This window comes from Salvelinus namaycush, chromosome 16 (genome assembly GCF_016432855.1).
Source record: "Salvelinus namaycush isolate Seneca chromosome 16, SaNama_1.0, whole genome shotgun sequence".
Classification (NCBI taxonomy): domain Eukaryota; kingdom Metazoa; phylum Chordata; class Actinopteri; order Salmoniformes; family Salmonidae; genus Salvelinus; species Salvelinus namaycush.
Window position 1 is genome coordinate 21,255,642 of NC_052322.1, and position 21,726 is coordinate 21,277,367.

Consider the following 21,726-nt stretch of genomic DNA (forward strand, 5'->3'; position numbering starts at 1 on the left):
AAAGTTGAGGCATCAAAGTTAACTTTATCTTGAGTTATTTTCTCAGGACGATCCTCAACATCATTTTGGGAGGATTTTCAACAATATTTACTTTTGAATGACCATTAGGTAGTGAATGACAGTGAATAGTGAATGAATAAGAAATATACAAACTACTAACATACAATATTATACCATCTCTGTAACTGTATTATTCATCATTTGTGTCAAACAACCTAATGAAAAAACATGCCAACTTGAAAATGGTTGATGATCATAGCAAATTATTTATTCATGGCTGATTTGCAAACAATACATTTAAATGTACTGGGACCTATTCAATACCCTTGTCTCAGATAAGGATGCCATCTAGTGGTAGCTTTAAGTAGTTATGCCTGAAGATTTCAGATGGAAAGAATGTCTGTATGGCAAAAAGAGATGAGGCTAGAAGGGCATTTATATAGTGTACATTTCCTGCATGTGTTCCAGCAAAAGGAGTGCAAGCTCTATTACTAAGTTTCAGTCAGTGGTGTAACTCAGTGCCCAAGTGCACCTGATATAAAGAAGAAATAGAGTTTATATTGACTGTAAAGAGGTGCCACACCTGCAATGAGGTGCTGTCTCCTCTGTTTACGGGTTAGTTTTTATAATTTTAGTTTTTAACCTCCCTTGTCAAGGTTCTTTCTTCACACAGCGTCCTGTAGTACAGTCTTCCCGTCCGGTCCATTTCAGGCGGTTTTTAGCAAAGATTGCATAGGCTTTGTCCATGACGGGTCTAACGAGAGGCCATGACATGAAGCGGCCCAGCCAGCCTAAACCAACAGCACTGTACATGACTGTAAAGGCTGGAACTCCACGGTGAACCTGTAGGGAGGTGAGAGGAGAGGAAGTGGCAGAGTTAGTGAAAGAAGAGATACATACTGTGGGTGTTACTAACTAAACTGAACAAAAATATGAACGCAACATATAAAGAGTTGGTCCCATGTTTCATGAAAGATCCCAGACATTTTCCATACGGACAAAAAGCTTGTTGCTCTCAAATTTTGTGCACAAATTTGTTTACATCCCTATTAGTAAGCATTTCTCCTTTGCCAACCTAACAGGTGTGGCATATCAAGCTGATTAAACAGCATGATCATTACACAAGTGCTCCTTGTGCTGGGGACAATAAAAGGCCACTAATGTGCAGTTTTTTCACACAACACAATATCACAGATGTCTCAAGTTGAGGGAGCATGCAATTGGCATGCTGACTGCAGGATTGTCACCAGAGCTATTGCCACAGAATTGAATGTTAATTTCTCTACCACAGGTATTCCAAAACCATCAAGGGTACCCAAAATTAAAATATGATTCACATTTTAAAATATATATTTAAAAAAAATTACATTTTCAAACAGTCCATTTATATTTTCCAACGGGGCTATACATTTCGGTGAGTTTTTTCCCCCCTCGCCTGAGTAGCCTCGTTTCAATGCCAAAAATAAAATTAAACCATCTAGTGTTCAGCGAAATAACAACACAATGTCAAATACAGGTAGCCTAGTCAAATAATTAACATCCAATCACATTAACCGTTACTCTCTCGCGGGAAATCCACAAACGGTCCGTATGTAGCCAAACGTAGCTGCTGCTCATGTTGGTATCTGTACTGATGGAGCAAAAGCCTTGAAAGGAAGACATAGTGGAGTGGTAATGCGCGTGCAAGCAGTTGCTCCCGACGCCACTTGGTACACTGCAGCATCCACCGAGAGGCTCTTGCTGCCAAAGAATGCCTGACAGCTTGAAAGACATCTTGGACGCTACAGTGAAAATGGTTAACTTTGTTAAAGCAAGGCCCCTGAACTCTCGTGTATTTTCTGCATTACGCAATGATATGGGCAGCGACCATGTAACGCTTTTACCACATACAGAAGTGCACTGGTTATCAAGGGGCAAAGTATTGACACTTTTTTTTAAATTGAGAGAAGAGCTTAAAGTTCTCTTTACTGACCATAATTTTCACTTGACTGACCGCATGATGACGAGAGACTGGCCTATCTGGGTGATGTTTTTTCTCGCCTGAATGATCTGAATCTAGAATTACAGGGATTTTCCGGAAATATATTCAAAGTACGGGACGAAATTGAGGCTATGATTAAGAAGTTGGAGCTTTTCTCTCTCTGCATTAACAAGGACAATACACAGGTCTTTCCATCATAGTATGATTTTTTGTGCGCAAATGAACTCAAGCTTACTGACCATGTCAAATGTGATATAGCGAAGCACCTAAGTGAGTTGGGTGTGCAATTACGCAGGTAATTTCCCGAAACGGATAACACAAACAACTGGATTTGTTATCCCTTTTCATGCCCTGCCTCCAATCCACTTACCGATATCTGAACAAGAGAGCCTCATCGAAATTGCAACAAGCGGTTCTGTGAATAATTAAATTCAATTGAAGCCACTGCCAGATTTCTGGATAGGGCTGCGCTATCCTGCCTCGGCAAATCGAGCTGTTAAGACAGTGATGCCCTTTGCAACCACGTACCTATGTGAGAGTGGATTCTCGGCCCTCACTAGCATGAAAACGAAATACAGGCACAGACTGTGTGTGGAAAATTATGTGACTGAGACTCTCTCCAATACAACCCAACATTGCAGAGTTATGTGCATCCTTTCAAGCACACCCTTCTCATTAACCTGTGGTGAGTTATTCACAATTTTCAATTAACAAATAAGGTTTTATATGTAAGATGGTTAAATAAAGAGCAAAATGATTGATTATTATGATATTTTTTATTTGTGCCCTGGTCTGTGCCCTGGTTTATAAGAGCTCTTTGTCACTTCCCACGAGCCGGGTAGTGACAAAAACTCACACTCATCCTTATGTTTAATAAATATATCGTATAGTGTGGGTGTGGTAGGCTTACAATAATGGCAAAAAACAACATTTGAGAGTGTGCTGACTGGTGCTAGAGGGGGTACGCAGCTGGAGGTTGAATGTTTGAAGGGGTACGGGCCTATAAAAAGTTTGGGAACCACTGCTTTACCATAAGCCGCCTCCAACATCGTTTTAGAGAATTTGGCGGAACGTCCAACCGGCCTCACAACCACAGACCTCCACATCCGGTTTCTTCACCTGTCTGATCGTCTGAGACCAGCCACCCAGACAGCTGATGAAACTTTGGGTTTGCACAACTAGGGCTGTGGCGGTCATGAAATTTTGTCAGCCGGTGATTGTCAAGCAAATAACTGCTGCTCTCATGGCAATTGACAGTTAATTAACAAACACATTTAGCATCTCCTGGCTTCCACACACAGCCTACAAGCCACTGATGCAGACCTTTGGAACATCTACATTTTAAAAAGTCTAATAAATAAATTGAAATTAGCCTACACCATCACAATAAATCCATGATTTATTTTAGACAGATCTAAAATGTAGTCTATTTCAGATGAACAGAATAGCATACTCTAAGTTGTCCTCATGTTAAACCCTGATCTGGCTATGCCATATGGCTGTGGGCTAACTAGTTCATTTAGCAGACAAGATTTGCTTTATTTAAAAAAAATATATATATAGTATGAAGAACACAATTGAACATAGCTGAATAAAATAGAAAGACTTTCTCCAAACGATTTGAGGGAGTGTGGACATGCGGCTATTCTGTGTTGAGCGGTTAACAAAGAAACAGGTCCTCCTATATGCTTAATTTCGAGTTTTTTATGCAACTTTAGTTGTGATACAAATGTTAGGCTATATGTTTTGATATTTAATACATTCTAAGGCTGCATGATATGACTAATGATGATTTGAAAAAAGCTGCATGAAAAGCATGAGCTCTGCTTAGTTTTTTTTGCGCAGGTTGCACACACTTAATCAGTCTCTCATTCACAATTAAACAAGCACTTTAATTTCTTGGCGGCATCCCCTTTGTGTGACCGTAATGCACCCTAAAATAATCCATGTCTTTGCGGCCAGTGTCCGTTGTGCCCTTGGGCTGAATATCCCCCATAGTATCCCCCATAATACAAAAGTTGGCCTATTCCATTCTGTGCAAGAAATAAATATTCCAAGCATAGTCTGGGACAGTTGTGGGAAGAGATTAAAAAAAATAATAATAATACAACCACTAGAATCAAAAAACTTTTTAAAAGCAATGAGCAATGATCAGGCTGTATCACATCCGGCCGTGATTGGGAGTCCCATAGGGCGGCACACAATTGGCCCAGCATCGTCCGGGTTTGTGCGTCATTGTAAATAAGAATTTGTTCTTAACTGACTTGCCTGGTTAAATAAAGGTAAACAAACAAAAAATATTAATAAAAAATGTTAAAAGGTATTAAATAAAATGTTTAAAAATATATATTTTTTAAAAACGTAATAAAAATGGATAAAAATGTGTACAAATTATATTTTAAAAGTTATGCAAAGTTTAGCTAAAATGTTGATAGCCTAATGGTTTATTTCTTCACATTATAAATCACAGCAATCCGCACACGGCAGTAGGCTATACAAGCAAATGTTCCTAAATGCAATCAATTAGCAAGAAAACAATCTCAAGTGACCTCAAATGCGATTATGTACGTAATGATTTTATTATAAAGGTGCATTTTTTATGGTGAAAATGATCTTCCCCAAACTTGCAACGCCAGCTATGTATGCCAGCTAGGCGCTACACCTGTTGCAAAGCGGATTAATGTGCTTCATTTTAAGAAGTTATTTGGCCACTTTAGTTGTGATACAAACCTTATCAAAACATATAGGCCTATAGGCTAAGCTACATAAGGTGTGCGACTATGCTTTGAAAAAGTCACACACAAGCTGGTTATCATTCACAAGTGATAGGCTAATATTGTCACCCATCAGACTATTTTTGATTTAATCTTGTCTTCACATATACAAAATAATATATGCATTGATGTCAGAGTGATTAGAGGGACAATAGAGTGCTGAGTACCAGGCAGTTAGCAAGTTTGGTATGCTACTAATGACCATCAGCAGCATCAGAGCTTGGAGAAGCCTAATAACGGTGACTAAACAGTCACGTGGAATTTGACTGCCCTCATGACCGCCGGTAATACAGTCACTGTAACACGGTCACTGTAACAGCCCTATGCTCAACCAAAGAATTTCTGAACAAACTGTCAGAAACCGTCTCAGGGAAGCTCATATGCGCACTCGTCGTCCTCACCAGGGTTTTGACCTGACTGCAGTTCGGCGTCGTAACAGACTTCAGTGGACAAATGATCACCTTCGATGACCACTGGCACTCTGGAGAAATGTCCTCTTCATGGATGAATCCCAGTTTCAACTGTATCCGGCAGATGGCAGACAGTGTGTATGGCGTCGTGTGGTCGAGCGGTTTGCTAATGTCAACATTGTGAACAGAGTGCCCCATGGTGGTGGTGGGGTTCTGATATGGGCAGGTATAAGCTAAGTACAACGAGCACAATCGCATTTTATTGATGGCAATTTGAATGCAGTGAGCTTCCGTGACAAGATCCTGAGGCCCATTGTCGTGCCATTCATTCACTGCCATCACCTCATGTTTCAGCATGATAATGCACGATCCCGTGTCACAAGGATCTGTACACAATTCCTGGAAGCTGAAAATGTCCCAGTTCTTCCATGGCCTGCATACTCACCAGACATGTCACCCATTGAGCATGTTTGAGATGCTCTGGATCGACATGTTTGACAGTGTGTTCCAGTTCCCGCCAATATATCCAGCAACTTTGCACAGCTATTGAAGAGGAGTGGAACAACATTCCACAGGCCACAATCAACAGCCTGATCAACTCTATGTGAAGGAGATGTGTTGTGCTGCATGAGACAAATGGTGGTCACACCAGATACTGCCTGGTTTTCTGATCCACGTCCCTACCTTTTTTTGTTGTTGAGGTATCTTTCATTTATATTTTTGTTCAGCAAACAAAAGACCGACAACATAGCTATTCTTGCCATGCATATTTGAAGTGTCGTTCCAACTCAAGCGGTTTACCTTGTTATTCTCATCAATCACGTGCATCTCGTCCATGGCCATCTCATAGCTGATTCCCCCATACTTCTCTTCATTGAAGCATTGCAGGGAGATGTCCACAAAGTCGACTTTCCCTGGTCGGTTTCTCTGCAGATACTGCAGGAATTGGATCTCTTTAACACATATGGGGCATTCTCCATCATATAGCACCTGTGATTGAGTGGAACGGAGGAAAAACAGTTTCTGTATTTCATTGACAGTTGATCTCCAGCTACCTATTAGCTCAAAATGTTTCTAAAGTCTTGTTGGCTGTCTTATTGTAGCATATGCATTGAATATATTGTCGACATTAATCTTGTTTTGGAGCCCAGGATATGCAACATGAGTTATCTTACCCTGACAGCAGCAGGGTCCGTTGAATAGGTCCGATGGCTGCAGAGAGGTCGTGTCAAACCAATCACAGACCTTGAACTCACACTACTGGATATTCTAGCCAACAATGTCCTCACAGTAGACAGCATTCTGTGGCAGCCACCGCACTAACTGAAGCAACAGTCTGGACCCCGGAATATAAAATCAGGAAATATAAAGTATTAATGATAGCTGTGATTATTGCTTGTGCTTAATTAAATTAAAACCATACTTTTCAACTTCTGTTTCCAAACATAGTGAGTTTGTAGAACAAATACATTGACCAAAACCTATCCCTAAATGTACAAAAACAAATATTTGTAATTACTGGATTACTGGCTAGGTGAAAAAAAGAATATATGAGTGGTTTAGCTAGCTAACGTTATTTGCTTTTGCTAGATAGATACCGTAGCTAGCTACAGTATGTCACTTAACAACAAACTGTAGAGATTTAATTAGACTGGCTACCAGGTTAGCTAGTCATTCTAGCAAAGTCAATAGACAATAAACCTTAACTACACAAAGTATGCGATCAGGTCTTACCAAACGGCAGAAGATGGTCCAATTCAGGCAAGCTGTGATTCTCAATAACACTGGCAGACACTAAAATCCAAACGTTACACAACTGCATTGTAGCTAGTTCAAAATGATAGCATTGTTGATAGTTTAGCTAATGGTACTTAGTTTCCACATTGCTATAGGGAAGCTAACGTTTTTCATGGCAGGTAAGAGTAGGCTCATGTAATTGTTTCTTAGCTAATTAAGATAAAATAACAACGAAGGAAGTATATTTGGACCGCTGCTAGCTAACGACTAGCTAACAACAACATTTTAGCATGTTCGATAACAAACGTGGTCGCAGGTCATTCTGGGATCTGTAGTCCCGATGTTGGCCAATGACGTGACTTGAGTGAACGCCAATTGTCTACTATAGTCATTGGCCTGACCTCAGCTAACGGAATGTCTTATACCCGAGCAATGTACACAGAAAACGGTGACACCAAATAGTAACTATGCTCTTCCTCTCTGGTGATACACCCCCTGAAACGTCTGCCGGCTAGTTGTGTTATTCAACAAATCTGCTTTTTTCGCCATCGAGCCAATCTGCTGGTAGCTACAGTCGTAATGGGATATTGAAAGGGAACATTTCTGACATTATGGGGAAATTATCTAACCAAATGTGTGACAGTTCACTTGACACAAGACTGAAATCAAACATTACACTATTGATAAAATATGCATTTTACATTTACTGTAACTTTCACAGCATTTGTCAATAACCAAGTCTACGTTGTACAATCAGTAACATAATAAGAATATTCATTGACATTTTGGGATAGGTGCAACATAAGAAAAACGATAACAAGGGTTTGAGTGAGAGGTCTGTTGTCTCCAAGTGGCCACACACATCTCAAAACTGTGCACAGTTCCTAAGTAATTTCCATGCACTTTTCTGACAAGGAAAAAGCCTTCAACAATCAGGTGTTTTTTTTTATAGCTCACCTAGCTTTGCGGTTGAGGAACTGAAGCAAGCACACTTGTAGTTTTTTGTTTGGAACACAGCCCTGCGTCCCCACTATCACACAATAAGCATTGTTGTTGTTTATACAACGGGTGGGTCTAATCCTGAATGCTGACTGGTTAAAACTGCATTCAAGTCGGTGTCTATTCCACAAGTACCACTGGCTAAATCTATGACATTAAAATGCCTATTTACACTGTTCCATCTGACTTCGCAATCCACTGTCTCATTAGCCCAGCCAGGCAATTTATAAACTTGATCTCCACTATAAAAAGCATCTAGACATTATCTCACATTTCTTTTAGACCAACATTTAGTTTTCAACAGCGGAGATTTATATAAACCTTGATGTCTGTCTCGCCGACATTTGCAACATTGTTTCAATATTAAAATGATCTCCAGCTGTCCCATAGTAATGAACGTGTCGGGAGTCGGGACGAGACAGACAGACAGGCAGGCAGCGTTTCTCAGCCAGTCGAAATGGATATATACAAAGAAATAACGAAACGAAGTGCAGCTAGTTTGCGGTCTTTCCAGCTTCAATTTGAAGTGATTGTGTTAGCTGTGTTGTTGGCTAGCTCCTCTAAACAACAGTGTCCTGACGAGTGAGCACATTTTCTATGCCAGGCGAAGTCGCGCATTTTTAGCTCATTGTTATGGATGTATCTAAATAAATGTCACTAGAAAACAGCTTAAAACAAATGCAAATGCAGATACTTTGCTGTTATTCTGGCGTGGTTATTCTAGCAAGCAAGGGATAGGAACATTTAGAACAAAGGACTGGTCCATAGATACAGAACAAAAAGACTTAGCAACTGGGTCGCGTCTCTGGCAACCAAACCGATAGAACGAACAACCAGATGGCTTGGGTAGCAACCCTAGACTTGTGGAAGGATGAAATAGTATGAATAAATTCATCAACATAACGTTAATGAAAATATTTCAATCATTATTTGAATATGTTGGTAACTTGTTGTATAAAAGTGATAATTTCTCCGAAGCCGGTGTTTGCAGGATATATTGACACGGTTTGCAACACCCATTCCAATATATCCTCGAAACACCGGCTTCTCTGGCATTATCACTTAATTAAGTAATCCAAAAACGTTCCATTATAAATCACAATCTGGGTCAGGTGGTATCATTTGAAAGCTTATACTGTTGCCAACATGGCTATCTAAATGATAAAATATGATCTTACACTTCAGAAAAACAGATTGTAATTTTGTTGTCCATATAATGGAATCATGAGTGCTTTCGATTGCGTGTTTGTCAGCTAATGTTCTTCACTATAGGACAAACAGGCTAATTCGGTTCAGGACAACCCAGGGTATAACGCATGTCATCCTTCTAACTGTGCATCAAACATAGTGATCATGAACGTTGATACTGTAAATTACCTGAGTTTTCAAATATGGAAATGTGAAGTGCACATTTGGACTCAGGTGTGTGGTTTGCTTGTATGACATCAAAGCGGTATTTATTATAAAACTCAACGTCTCATTTTTTTAAATTTCACCTTTATTTAACCAGGTTAGTTGAGAACAAGTTCTCATTTGCAACTGTGACCTGGCCAAGATAAAGCATAGCAATTCGACACATACAACAACACAGAGTTACACATGGAATAAACTGTTACGGCTTTCTTCCTGGGATGAAGGAGAGGACCAAAATGCAGCGCAGTTAGTGTTCAACATGTTTAATTAAACAATAAACGATGAACATTAACAAACATTACAAAACAACAAACGTGAAAGCCGAGACAGTCCTATCTGGTGCAGAACATAAACACAGAGACAGGAAACAACCACCCACAATCCCCAACACAAAACAAGCCACCTTTATATGATTCTCAATCAGGGACAACGATTGACAGCTGTCTCTGATTGAGAACCATATTAGGCTGAACACAGAAACAGACGAACTAGACACACAACATAGAATACCCACCCCAACTCACGCCCTGACCAACTAAACACATACAAAACAACAGAAAACAGGTCAGGAACGTGACAGAACCCCCCCCTCAAGGTGCGAACTCCGGGCGCACCCCTAAAACTCAAGGGGAGGGTCTGGGTGGGCATCTGTCCGCGGTGGCGGCTCCGGCGGTGGACGAGGACACCACTCCACCACTGTCTTTGTCCCCCTCCTTAGCGTCCTTTGAGTGGCGACCCTCGCCCCCGACCATGGTCCAGGAACCTTCACCAAGGCCCCTCCTAAATAGAGGAGACAACTCAGGACAGAGAGGTAGCTCAGGACAGAGAGGTAGCTCAGGACAGAGAGGTAGCTCAGGACAGAGAAATCGCTCCGGACAAATGGCAGCTCCGGACTGAATGGCAGCTCCGGACTGAGTGGCAGCTCCGGACTGAGTGGCAGCTCCGGACTGAGTGGCAGCTCCGGACTGAGTGGCAGCTCCGGACTGAGTGGCAGCTCCGGACTGAGAGTGGCAGCTCCGGACTGAGAGTGGCAGCTCCGGACTGGGTGGCAGCTCATGACTGGGTGGCAGCTCATGACTGGAGGGCAGCTCATGACTGGAGGGCAGCTCATGACTGGAGGGCAGCTCATGACTGGAGGGCAGCTCATGACTGGAGGGCAGCTCATGACTGGAGGGCAGCTCATGACTGTAGGGCAGCTCATGACTGTCTGGCGGCTCATGACTGTCTGGCGGCTCATGACTGTCTGGCGGCTCTGGCAGCTCCTGACTGGCTGGCGTCTCTGGCAGCTCCTGACTGGCTGGCGTCTCTGGCGGCTCCTGACTGGCTGGCGTCTCTGGCGGCTCCTGACTGGCTGGCGTCTCTGGCGGCTCCTGACTGGCTGGCGTCTCTGGCGGCTCCTGACTGGCTGGCGTCTCTGGCGGCTCCTGACTGGCTGGCGTCTCTGGCGGCTCCTGACTGGCTGGCGTCTCTGGCGGCTCCTGACTGGCTGGCGTCTCTGGCGGCTCCTGACTGGCTGGCGGCTCTGGCGGCTCCTGACTGGCTGGCGGCTCTGGCGGCTCCTGACTGGCTGGCGGCTCTGGCGGCTCCTGACTGACGGACGGCTCTAGCGGCTCCTGACTGACGGACGGCTCTAATGGCTCGGGACAGACGGGCGGCTCTAATGGCTCGTGGCAGACGGGCGGCTCTAATGGCTCGTGGCAGACGGGCGGCTCTAATGGCTCGTGGCAGACGGGCGACTCTAATGGCTCGTGGCAGACGGGCGACTCTAATGGCTCGTGGCAGACAGATGGCTCAGACGGCGCTGGGCAGACGGATGGCTCAGACGGCGCTGGGCAGACGGATGGCTCAGACGGCGCTGGGCAGACGGATGGCTCAGACGGCGCTGGGCAGACGGGTGGCTCAGACGGCGCTGGGCAGACGGGTGGCTCAGACGGCGCTGGGCAGGCAGGCAGCTCAGACGGCGCTGGACAGACGAGCAGTGCAGGCGGCGTTGAGCAGACGAGCAGCGCAGGCAGTTCAGACGGCGCTGGGCAGGCAGGCAGCTCAGACGGCGCTGGACAGACGAGCAGTGCAGGCGGCGTTGAGCAGACGAGCAGTGCAGGCAGTTCATACGGCGCTGGGCAGGCAGGCAGCTCAGACGGCGCTGGACAAACGAGCAGTGCAGGCGGCGTTGGGCAGACGGCCGACTCTGACCTGCTGAGGCGCACAGTAGGCCTGGTGCGTGGTGCCGGAACTGATGGTACCGGACTGGAGACACGCACCTCAAGGCTAGTGCGGGGAGCAGGAACAGGGCACACTGGACTCTCGATGCGCACTATAGGCCTGTTGCGTGGTACCGGAACTGGAGGTACTGGGCTGGAGACACGCACCACAGGGAGAGTGCGTGGAGGAGGAACAGGGCTCTGGAGACGCACTGGAAGCCTGGTGCGTGGTGTAGGCACTGGTGGTACTGGGCTGGGGCCACGCACCATAAGGCGAGTGCGGGGTGCTGGAACTGGAGGTACTGGGCTGGGGCGGGAAGGTGGCGCCGGATATACCGGACCGTGCAGGCGTACTGGCTCCCTTGAGCACCGAGCCTGCCCAACCTTACCTGGTTGAATGCTCCCCGTAGCCCGTCCAATGCGGGGAGGTGGAATAACCCGCACTGGGCTGTGTAGGCGAACCGGGGACACCATTCGTAAGGCTGGTGCCATGTACACCGGCCCGAGGAGACGTACTGGAGGCCAGATATGTAGAGCCGGCTTCATGGCACTTGGCTCAATGCTCAATCTAGCCCGGCTAGTGCGGGGAGGTGGAATAACCCGCACCGGGCTATGAACACGTACAGGAGACACCATGCGCTCTACTGCGTAACACGGTGTCTGCCCGTACTCTCGCTCTCCACGGTAAGCCCGGGAAGTTGGCGCAGGTCTCCTACCTGACTTCGCCACACTACCCTTTAGCCCCCCCCCCAAGAAATTTTTGGGTGAGCCTCTCGGGCTTCCAGCCGCTCTGCCTTGCTAGCGCCTCATAATGCCGCCTCTCCGCTTTAGATGCCTCCAGCTCCGCTTTGGGGCGGCGACACTCCTCTGGCTCTGCCCAGGGTCCTTCTCCGTCCAGAATCTCCTCCCATGTCCATTCCTCCTTGACCCACTGCTGCTGTCGCTGTTGCCCGTTAACCCGCTGCTTGATCCGGGTTTGGTGGGTGGTTCTGTTACGGCTTTCTTCCTGGGATGAAGGAGAGGACCAAAATGCAGCGCAGTTAGTGTTCAACATGTTTAATTAAACAATAAACGATGAACATTAACAAACATTACAAAACAACAAACGTGAAAGCCGAGACAGTCCTATCTGGTGCAGAACATAAACACAGAGACAGGAAACAACCACCCACAATCCCCAACACAAAACAAGCCACCTTTATATGATTCTCAATCAGGGACAACGATTGACAGCTGTCTCTGATTGAGAACCATATTAGGCTGAACACAGAAACAGACGAACTAGACACACAACATAGAATACCCACCCCAACTCACGCCCTGACCAACTAAACACATACAAAACAACAGAAAACAGGTCAGGAACGTGACATAAACAAAACATACAGTCAATAATACAGTAGAAAAATAAGTCTATATACAATGTGAGCAAATGATGTGAGATAAGGGAGGTAAGGGCAAAAGAAAGGCCATGGTGGCGAGGTAAATACAATATAGCAAGTAAAACACTGGAATGGTAGATTTGCAGTGGAAGAATGTGCAAAGTAGAAATAGAAATAATGGGGTGCTAAGGAGCAAAATAAATAAATACAGTAGGGGAAGAGGTAGTTGTTTGGGCTAAATTATAGATAGGCTATGTACAGGTGCAGTAATCTGTGAGCTGCTCTGACAGCTGGTGCTTAAAGCTAGTGAGGGAGATAAGTGTTTCCAGCTTCAGAGATTTTTGCAGTTCGTTCCAGTCATTGGCAGCAGAGAACTGAAGGAAAGACGACCAAAGAAGGAATTGGCTTTGGGGGTGACCAGTGAGATATACCTGCTGGAGCGCGTGCCACGAGTGGGTGCTGCTATGGTGACCAGTGAGCTGAGATAAGGCGGGGCTTTACCTAGCAGAGACTTGTAGATAACCTGTAGCCAGTGGGTTTGGCGACGAGTATGAAGCGAGGGCCAACCAACGAGAGCGTACAGGTCGCAATGGTGGGTAGTGTATGGGGCTTTGGTGACAAAACAGATGGCACTGTGATAGACTGCATCCAGTTTGTTGAGTAGAGAGTTGGAAGCTATTTTATAGATGACATCACCGAAGTCGAGGATCGGTAGGATGGTCAGTTTTACGAGGGTATGTTTGGCAGCATCATTAACATCTCATCAGAACAATGTCTAGACTCCTCTCGTTTTACAGCATTCCCTCATTCAGACAACAACAAACGCTCAAAAGTAGGGTCATTACTAGTTACCACAGCCAGAATAAATGTTCTTAACATCTAATTTTAAACCTAACCTTAAGCCTAACCACACTGATAACCTTAAATATTAACTTTTACCTTATAGCCAATTTTGACGTTGTGGCTGTGGTAACTAGTGACTATGGAGGATCAAACCTGCCATAATTAGAAATAAATGAATAAATAAATGCACACATAAATATACATACAGTACAAGAATAAATTCACATGTAATTAGATAAATAAGTATACTGACCAAAAATATAAACGCAACATGTAAAGTGTTGGTCCCATGTTTCATGAGCTGAAATAAAAGATACTCAACATTTTCCATACGCACAAAAAGCTTATTTCTCAAATTTTGTGCACAAATTTGTTTACTTCCCTGTTATTGAGCATTTCTCCTTTGCCAACATAATTCTTCCACCTGACAGGTGAGACATATCAAGAAGCTGATTAAACCGCATGATCATTACAAAGGTGCACCTTGTACTGGGGACAATAAAAGGCCACACACTACAATACCACAGATTTCTCAAGTAGAGGGAGGATGCAATTGGCATGCTGACTGCAGGAATGTCCACCAGAGCTGTTGCCAGAGAAGTGAATGTTAATTTCTCTACCATAAGCATACTCAAACGTTGTTTTAGAGAATTTGGCAGTCCATCTGGCCACAGAACCGCAGACCACACCAGCCCAGTACCTCCACATCTGGCTTCTTCGCCTGTGGGATCATCTGAGACCAGCCACCTGGACAGCTGATGAAACTGTGGGTTTACACAACTGAAGAATTTCTGCACAAACTTTCATAAACCATCTCAGGGAAACTCATTTGCGTGCTTGTCGTTTTCAACAGAGTCTTCACCTGACTGCAGTTTGGTGTGGTAACTGACTTAGTGGGCAAATGCTCACCTTTGATGGCCACTGGCACGCTGGAGAAGTGTACTCTTCACGGATTAATATCGGTTTCAACTATAGCGGGGAGATAGCAGACAATGTGTATGGCGTCGTGTGGGAGAGCGGTTTGCTGATGTCAACATTGTGAACAGTGTGCCCCATGGTGGGGGTGGGGTTGTGGTATAGGCAGGCATAAGCTACGGACAATGAACGCAGTTGCATTTTATGGATAGCAATTTGAATGCCCAGAGATACCGTGAAAGATATGGATTTGGATATCATAAGGTGAATGCACCAATTTGTAAGTCGCTCTGGATAAGAGCGTCTGCTAAATGACTTAAATGTAAATGTAAAGATCCTGAGGCCCATTTTCGTGCCATTCATCCACTGGCATCACTTCATGTTTCAAGATGATAATGCACAGCCCCATGTCACAAGGATCTGTTCACAGTTCCTGGAAGCTGAAAATGTCCCAGTTCTTCCACGGCCTGCTTACTCACCAGACATGTCACCCTTTGAGTATGTTTGGGATGCTCTGGATTGACATGTATAACAGCGTGTTCCAGTTTCCACCTGCAACTAGGTAAAATCTTTGAATTTATGGCATGTTACATTTTATATTTTTGTTCAGTGTTAATGCAGACTTGCCAGGAGAACTGGGCTACTGTAGCTAAGTCTCTCAAGTGTGTGTAGTTTGATTGTTTTGTTTTTGGACCATCAGTGACAGGCAAGTGCAATCGAGCAACGCACTGTGACATTGATCAAGCAATGGTGTGTTACTATCCACAGACGTTTGATTGACACCCCTCATTATCCTATTTGAGGAATAAATACAGAAATTAAAAATATACTTCTGGTCAGCATTTTAGTATGTCCTTTCTCATTTATTTGTTTAAGTGTGGATGTATTTATTCATTTATCTATTTATGTTTGCATTTATTTATAATTATGGCAGGTTTGGTCCTCCTTATAGCGCATTCGGAAAGTATTCATACCCCTTCACTTTTTACACATTTTGTTACGTTACAGCCTTATTAAAAAATGTATGAAATAAAAACAAATCTTCATCAATCTACACACAATATCCCATAAAGAAATGTTTGCAAATGTATTAAAAAATAAATAAAATAATAATAAATAAAAAACAGAAATACCTTATTTGCATAAGTATTAAGACCCTATGCTATGAGACTCGAAATTGAGCTCAGGTGCATCCTGTTTCCATCGGATCATCCTTGAGATGATTCTACTTTTTAATTGGAGTCCAACTGTGGTAAATTCAATTGATTGGACATGATTTGGAAAGGCACACACCTGTCTATATAAGGTCCCATAGTTGACAGTGCATGTCAGAGCAGCATTGGAGGTCCCCAAGAAAACAGTGGCCTCCATCATTCTTAAATGAAAGAAATTTGGAACCACCAAGACCCTTCTTCGAGGTGGCCGCCTGGCCAAACTGAGCAATCGGGAAAGAAGTGCCTTGGTCAGGGAGGTGACCAAGAATCCGATGGTCACTCTGACAGAGCGCTAGAGTTCCTCTGTGGAGATCGGAGAACCTTCCAGAAGGACAACCATTTCTGCAGCACTCCACCAATCAGGCCTTTATGATAGAGTGAGCAGACGGAAGCCACTCCTCAGTAAAAGGCACATGACAGCCCGCTTGGAGTTTGCCAAAGGCACCTAAAGACTCTCAGATCATAAAAATCAAGATTCTCTGGTCTGATGAAACCAAGATTGAACTCTTTGGCCTGATTGCCAAGCTCCAGACGAACAGTTATTTTGCTGACGTTGCTTCCAGAGGCAGTTTGTTGTTGCAATCGAGGGCAAACAGTTGCAACACTCATTGTTACTCCTAGACATTGCATGGCTGTGTGCCTGATTTTATATACGGTGTCACGACTTCCGCCGAAGTCGGTCCCTCTCCTTGTTCGGGCGGCATTCGGCAGTCGACGTCACCGGCCTTCTAGCCATCGCCGATCCACTTTTCATTTTCCATTTGTTTTGTCTTTGTTTTACACACCTGGTTTCAATTCCCCAATTACATGTTCATTATTTAACCCTCTGTTTTCCCCATGGTTTTTGTGCGTGATTGTTTTATGTATGTTCGGTCCGTTATTGTTGGCTCGGTATTACGACATGTTATTGGAATATTTGAGTAAAGTTACTTGTGTTACTCATCTCTGCTGTCCTGCGCCTGACTCCTCTGCACCAGCTACACCGAGACCACTACATACGGTCAGCAACAGATGTGGCTGAAATAACAGAATCCACTAATTTGAAGGATTGTCCATATACTTTTGTATTTATAGTGTATATATGAATTAGATTGTTGCATGATGATAGTGACGAATGCATAATAATATAAAAGAAGGGAGGAGTGTATATTTTCTCTGTTTTTGTTGAATGTATAAATCCCTGTGACAGCAATCTATTATTCCAGTCACTTGCAATGTTCTTTTGAGCCAAGTCACAACTGGTAATTTTAGACAACGATATCCTGTTTCCACAGCCCAGTCACTAATTAACCATGCGGCCAGCACTAACCTGGGGTTCACCCCACCAGATTGAGGCTGGGCTGTGGTTCCTTATACGCCATCAGGTTCTCATATGCCTTCCCCAAATCGCTCACCATCTAATTCAAGGAAATTCAGAAGTACTTCAACATCTTCTACAGTGAGATTGCATGGGTGTCCTCAATCATGCTGGCTGCCATGTACACAGGAGGTAAATGTATACTGTGTATGTGTGTATTTCATAGTTATGGCTATTCAATCAAATACATGTTTAACTGAATGACAGACAGAATACAATATGGAATTTTATTGAATAGCTTGGTGGTAGGCCTCGTCTCCGAGGAATGCTTTTCAGAGCCATATGCTTATGACAGGTTGCCCTATGCTGGGCAGCTGGCATTAAACCCCCCCCCCCCCCCCCCCCCCCCCCCATTTTTTTAAATTATCAGTTACTCACCAGGGAGAAGGGACATGGTGGAGCAATGGTTGCATCTAAAGATAAATAGATGTAAAGAGATGCATGCGAAGAACAGAACAAAAGTTAAATTGTGCTGTAATGGAAAGCATCATATGGAATGTTTATTAATGCAAGTTCGCTTAGCGCAAGATGAAAATCGTGTAATGTGTTTGGTAGGAACGAGACGTTTGCATGTGCGTCTACCCAGCCATGCATGCCGTAAGAGATATGCATGATTAACATGAAACACTAACCGAGCATCAGGCCCAACAGTGCACACAAAAATGCAGAAAGATATGGGCAGCTTCCCAAGTCTAAGCCCAATGCTGACCTGCTGAGTGCCTCGCATTGTCACACTGATTTGTTTAGAAGAAATGCTATGCATGACGGTACGTAGAACCCTACCACAAATGATGTAATGCGATTTATAAAATATGAGGCGTTTGCTGCTTCTAACCCAGTTGTGCATGCGATAAACGAGCGATAGGGGGTGTCTGACCCAAAAGCCATTGGAAACTCCCCAACTAAAGTAGCTATTGATAGCGATGGTAAGGAGCCATTGCTGAGAAAATGTCAAGTAGATTGGACCTAACATGCGAGACGCAGCAGAGCATAACCATCCACCTAGCTGCTGGAGAGGGATGGTGGAATTATACCTAATGTAGCTGCGGTGGTTACGGCTCCAGTTTTGAACAAAATACCAGTGTACGTACCATAGAGGGGAAGATAGCACCTTTTTATATTACTTGAGAAAGGAGAGAAGTGAAACAGAGGAGGGTTGAATAGGAGGGATGAAAAGAGAATGATGTGCAGAGCAGGGTCGACAGTGAATAAATAAACACAAAGCAAGAGAAAGGATTAAGTGTAAGTGCGAGCTATCATGATAATACCGCAGGAACCCGATTTAGAATGCTTAGGTGTGAGAATAATGATTAAGATGAAAAGACCAGATCAGAAACCCTAAATCACGTGAAGGAAATAGTGATAGGAGTTGTGAACTCGCCATTGACGGAACCATGGAGAAAGAAGACGATGTCGCGGAGGCGTCAGAGGGAACCGGCTTTGAGGCTGAGAGTATATGTTGGAAAATAGGAAGTAGCAAGTAGCTTAGGGCAGAGATTAAAACTGTGATGAACAGCCGCGCTGATTGGATATAAATGGGAAAAGATGGCACGAGACGAAGCAACTAGACGTAGATGCCTGACTAATTTGATTTGCCTAGTGTGCGACATGCTGATGCTAGGCCTATGAGTTGAGGCCCACTAAAGATTAACCAATTATCCTTAACGTAAAACTGATGCTGTGGACTACTAGCCTGAAAGTCCCCCCAAAAGTACACAGATGTGAAGAGCAGTGGTGGAAAAAGTACCCAATCGGCATTAAAAGTAAAGACACCTTCATAGAAAATGACTCAAGTAAAAGTCACCCAGTAAAATTTTACTTGAGTAAAAGTCTAAAAGTATTTGGTTTTAAATATACAGTCGTGACCAAAAGTTTTGAGAATGACACAAATATTAATTTTCACAAAGTCTGCTGTCTCAGTTTGTATGATGGCAATTCGCATATACTCCAGAATGTTATGAAGAGTGATACGATGAATTGCAATTAATTGCAAAGTCCCTCTTTGCCATGCAAATTAACTGAATCCCAAAAATACATTTCCACTGCATTTCAGCCCTGCCACAAAAGGACCAGCTGACATCATGTCAGTGATTCTCTCGTTAACACAGGTGTGAGTGTTGACGAGGACAAGGCTGGAGATCATTCTGTCATGCTGATTGAGTTCGAATAACAGACTGGAAGCTTCAAAAGGAGGGTGGTGCTTGGAATCATTGTTCTTCCTCTATCAACCATGATTACCTGCAAGGAAACACGTGCCGTCATCATTGCTTTGCACAAAAGGGCTTCACAGGCAAGGATATTGCTGCCAGTAAGATTGCCCCTAAATCAACCATTTATTGGATCATCAATAACTTCAAGGAGAGCGGTTCAATTGTTGTGAAGAAGGCTTCAGGGGGCCCAAGAAAGTCCAGCAAGCGCCAGGACCGTCTCCTAAAGTTGATTCAGCTGCGGGATCGGGGCACCACCAGTACAGAGCTTGCTCAGGAATGGCAGCAGGTAGGTGTGAGTGCATCTGCACGCACAGTGAGGCGAAGACTTTTGGAGGATGGCCTGGTGTCAAGAAGGGCAGCAAAGAAGCCACTTCTCTCCAGGACAAACATCAGGGACAGACTGATATTCTGCAAAAGGTACAGGGATTGGACTGCTGAGGACTGGGTTAAAGTAATTTTCTCTGATGAATCCCCTTTCCAATTGTTTGGCGCATCTGGAAAAAAGCTTGTCCGGAGAAGACAAGGTGAGCGCTACCGTCAGTCCTGTGTCATGCCAACAGTAAAGCATCCTGAGACCATTCATGTGTGGGGTTGCTTCTCAGCCAAGGGAGTGGGCTCACTCACAATTTTGCCTAAGAACACAGCCATGAATAAAGAATGGTACCAACACATCCTCCAAACCATCCAGGAACAGTTTGGCGACGAACAATGCCTTTTCCAGCATGATGGAGCGCCTTGCCATAAGGCAAAAGTGATAACTAAGTGGCTCGGGGAACAAAACATCAATATTTTGAGTCCATGGCCAGGAAACTCCCCAGACCTTAATCCCATTGAGAACTTGTGGTCAATCCTCAAGAGGCAGGTGGACAAACAAAACCCCACAAATTCTGACAAACTCCAAGCATTAATTATGCAAGAATGGGCTGCCATCAGTCAGGATGTGGCCCAGAAGTTAATTGACAGCATGCCAGGGCGGATTGCAGAGGTCTTGAAAAAGAAGGGTCAACACTGCAAATATTGACTCTTTGCATCAACTTCATGTAATTGTCAATAAAAGCCTTTGACACTTATGAAATGCTTGTAATTATACTTCAGTATTCCATAGTAACATCTGACAAAAATATCTAAAGACACTGAAGCAGCGAACTTTGTGGAAATTAATATTTGTGTCATTCTCAAAACTTTTGGCCACGACTGTACTTAAGTATCAAAAGTAGAAGTATAAATCATTTAAAATTCCTTATATTAAGCAAACCAGATGGCACCAGTTTCTTGTTTTTATTTACGGATAGCCACGGGCACACTCCAACATAATTTACAAACAAAACATGTGTGTTTAGTGAGTCCGCCAGATCAGAGGCAGTAGGGATGACAAGTGATGTTCTGTTGATAAGTGCGTGAATTGGACAATTTTCCTGTCCTGCTAAGCTTTCAAAATGTAACAAGTACTTTTGGGTGTCAAGGAAAATGAACGGAGCAAAAAGTACATTATTTTCTTAAGGAATATAGTGAAGTAAAAGTAGTTAAAAATATAAATATTAAAGTAAAGATACCCCAAAAAACGACTTAAGTAGTACTTCAAAGTATTTTTCCACCACTGGTGAAGAGTCTGTAGTAAACTCCTTCTCAGAGGCAACAGTCTAACTCATAATGAGATTTGAAATCAGGCGCTATTTCAACATGACCATACAAACTGTAAGACCAGCTGTAAAAAGGTGCTATTTCAACATGACCATACAAACTGTAAGACCAGCTGTAAAAAGGTGCTATTTCAACATGACCATACAAACTGTAAGACCAGCTGTAAAAAGGTGCTATTTCAACATGACCATACAAACTGTAAGACCAGCTGTAAAAAGGTGCTATTTCAACATGACCATACAAACTGTAAGACCAGCTGTAAAAAGGTGCTTGAGTAAAAGTGTTATGAAAAACTGTGCAGGCGCCAGATGAACCTTGCACACTAGCAGTAAAGGAAACAGCGTAGTAAACCCATTGCTGGGTAGCCTTAATTTTCATCCAGAAGGTGGTGGCAATGGGACCAAACCGTTGTAAGTAGAATAGGATGTTCAAATTTTACATAAAGAAGCATTTCCCTGGATCAGTTCAGCAAGATGTCACCCGGTTTTTAAAAGACTGAAGCTTCACCTGTAACAATATATTTTTTTAGAATGACAAAACCTGGAAATTAGCATTAATAAGCTACGGGCAACATAACTGAAGCTGAAAGCCATAGTTCTTGATTGATATATTACTGTCGATGGCCACCCTGCCACAGTTTGCATCTGGA

At 43.7% G+C, this 21,726-nt stretch overlaps 1 protein-coding gene across 1 annotated transcript; it reads right to left on the reverse strand.

Moving 5' to 3' along the window:
* Positions 1-246: 246 nt before the first annotated feature.
* Positions 247-7,234, reverse strand: LOC120060697 (uncharacterized protein At5g50100, chloroplastic-like). Its single transcript, XM_039010097.1, has 4 exons — positions 6,900-7,234; positions 6,341-6,501; positions 5,967-6,155; positions 247-843 (listed from the first exon to the last, which is right to left on the reverse strand). The coding sequence occupies exons 2-4, from the start codon at positions 6,464-6,466 to the stop codon at positions 652-654; spliced, it is 507 nt and encodes a 168-aa protein (XP_038866025.1). The 5' UTR covers positions 6,467-6,501; positions 6,900-7,234; the 3' UTR covers positions 247-651.
* Between the last annotated feature and the right edge of the window lie 14,492 nt (positions 7,235-21,726).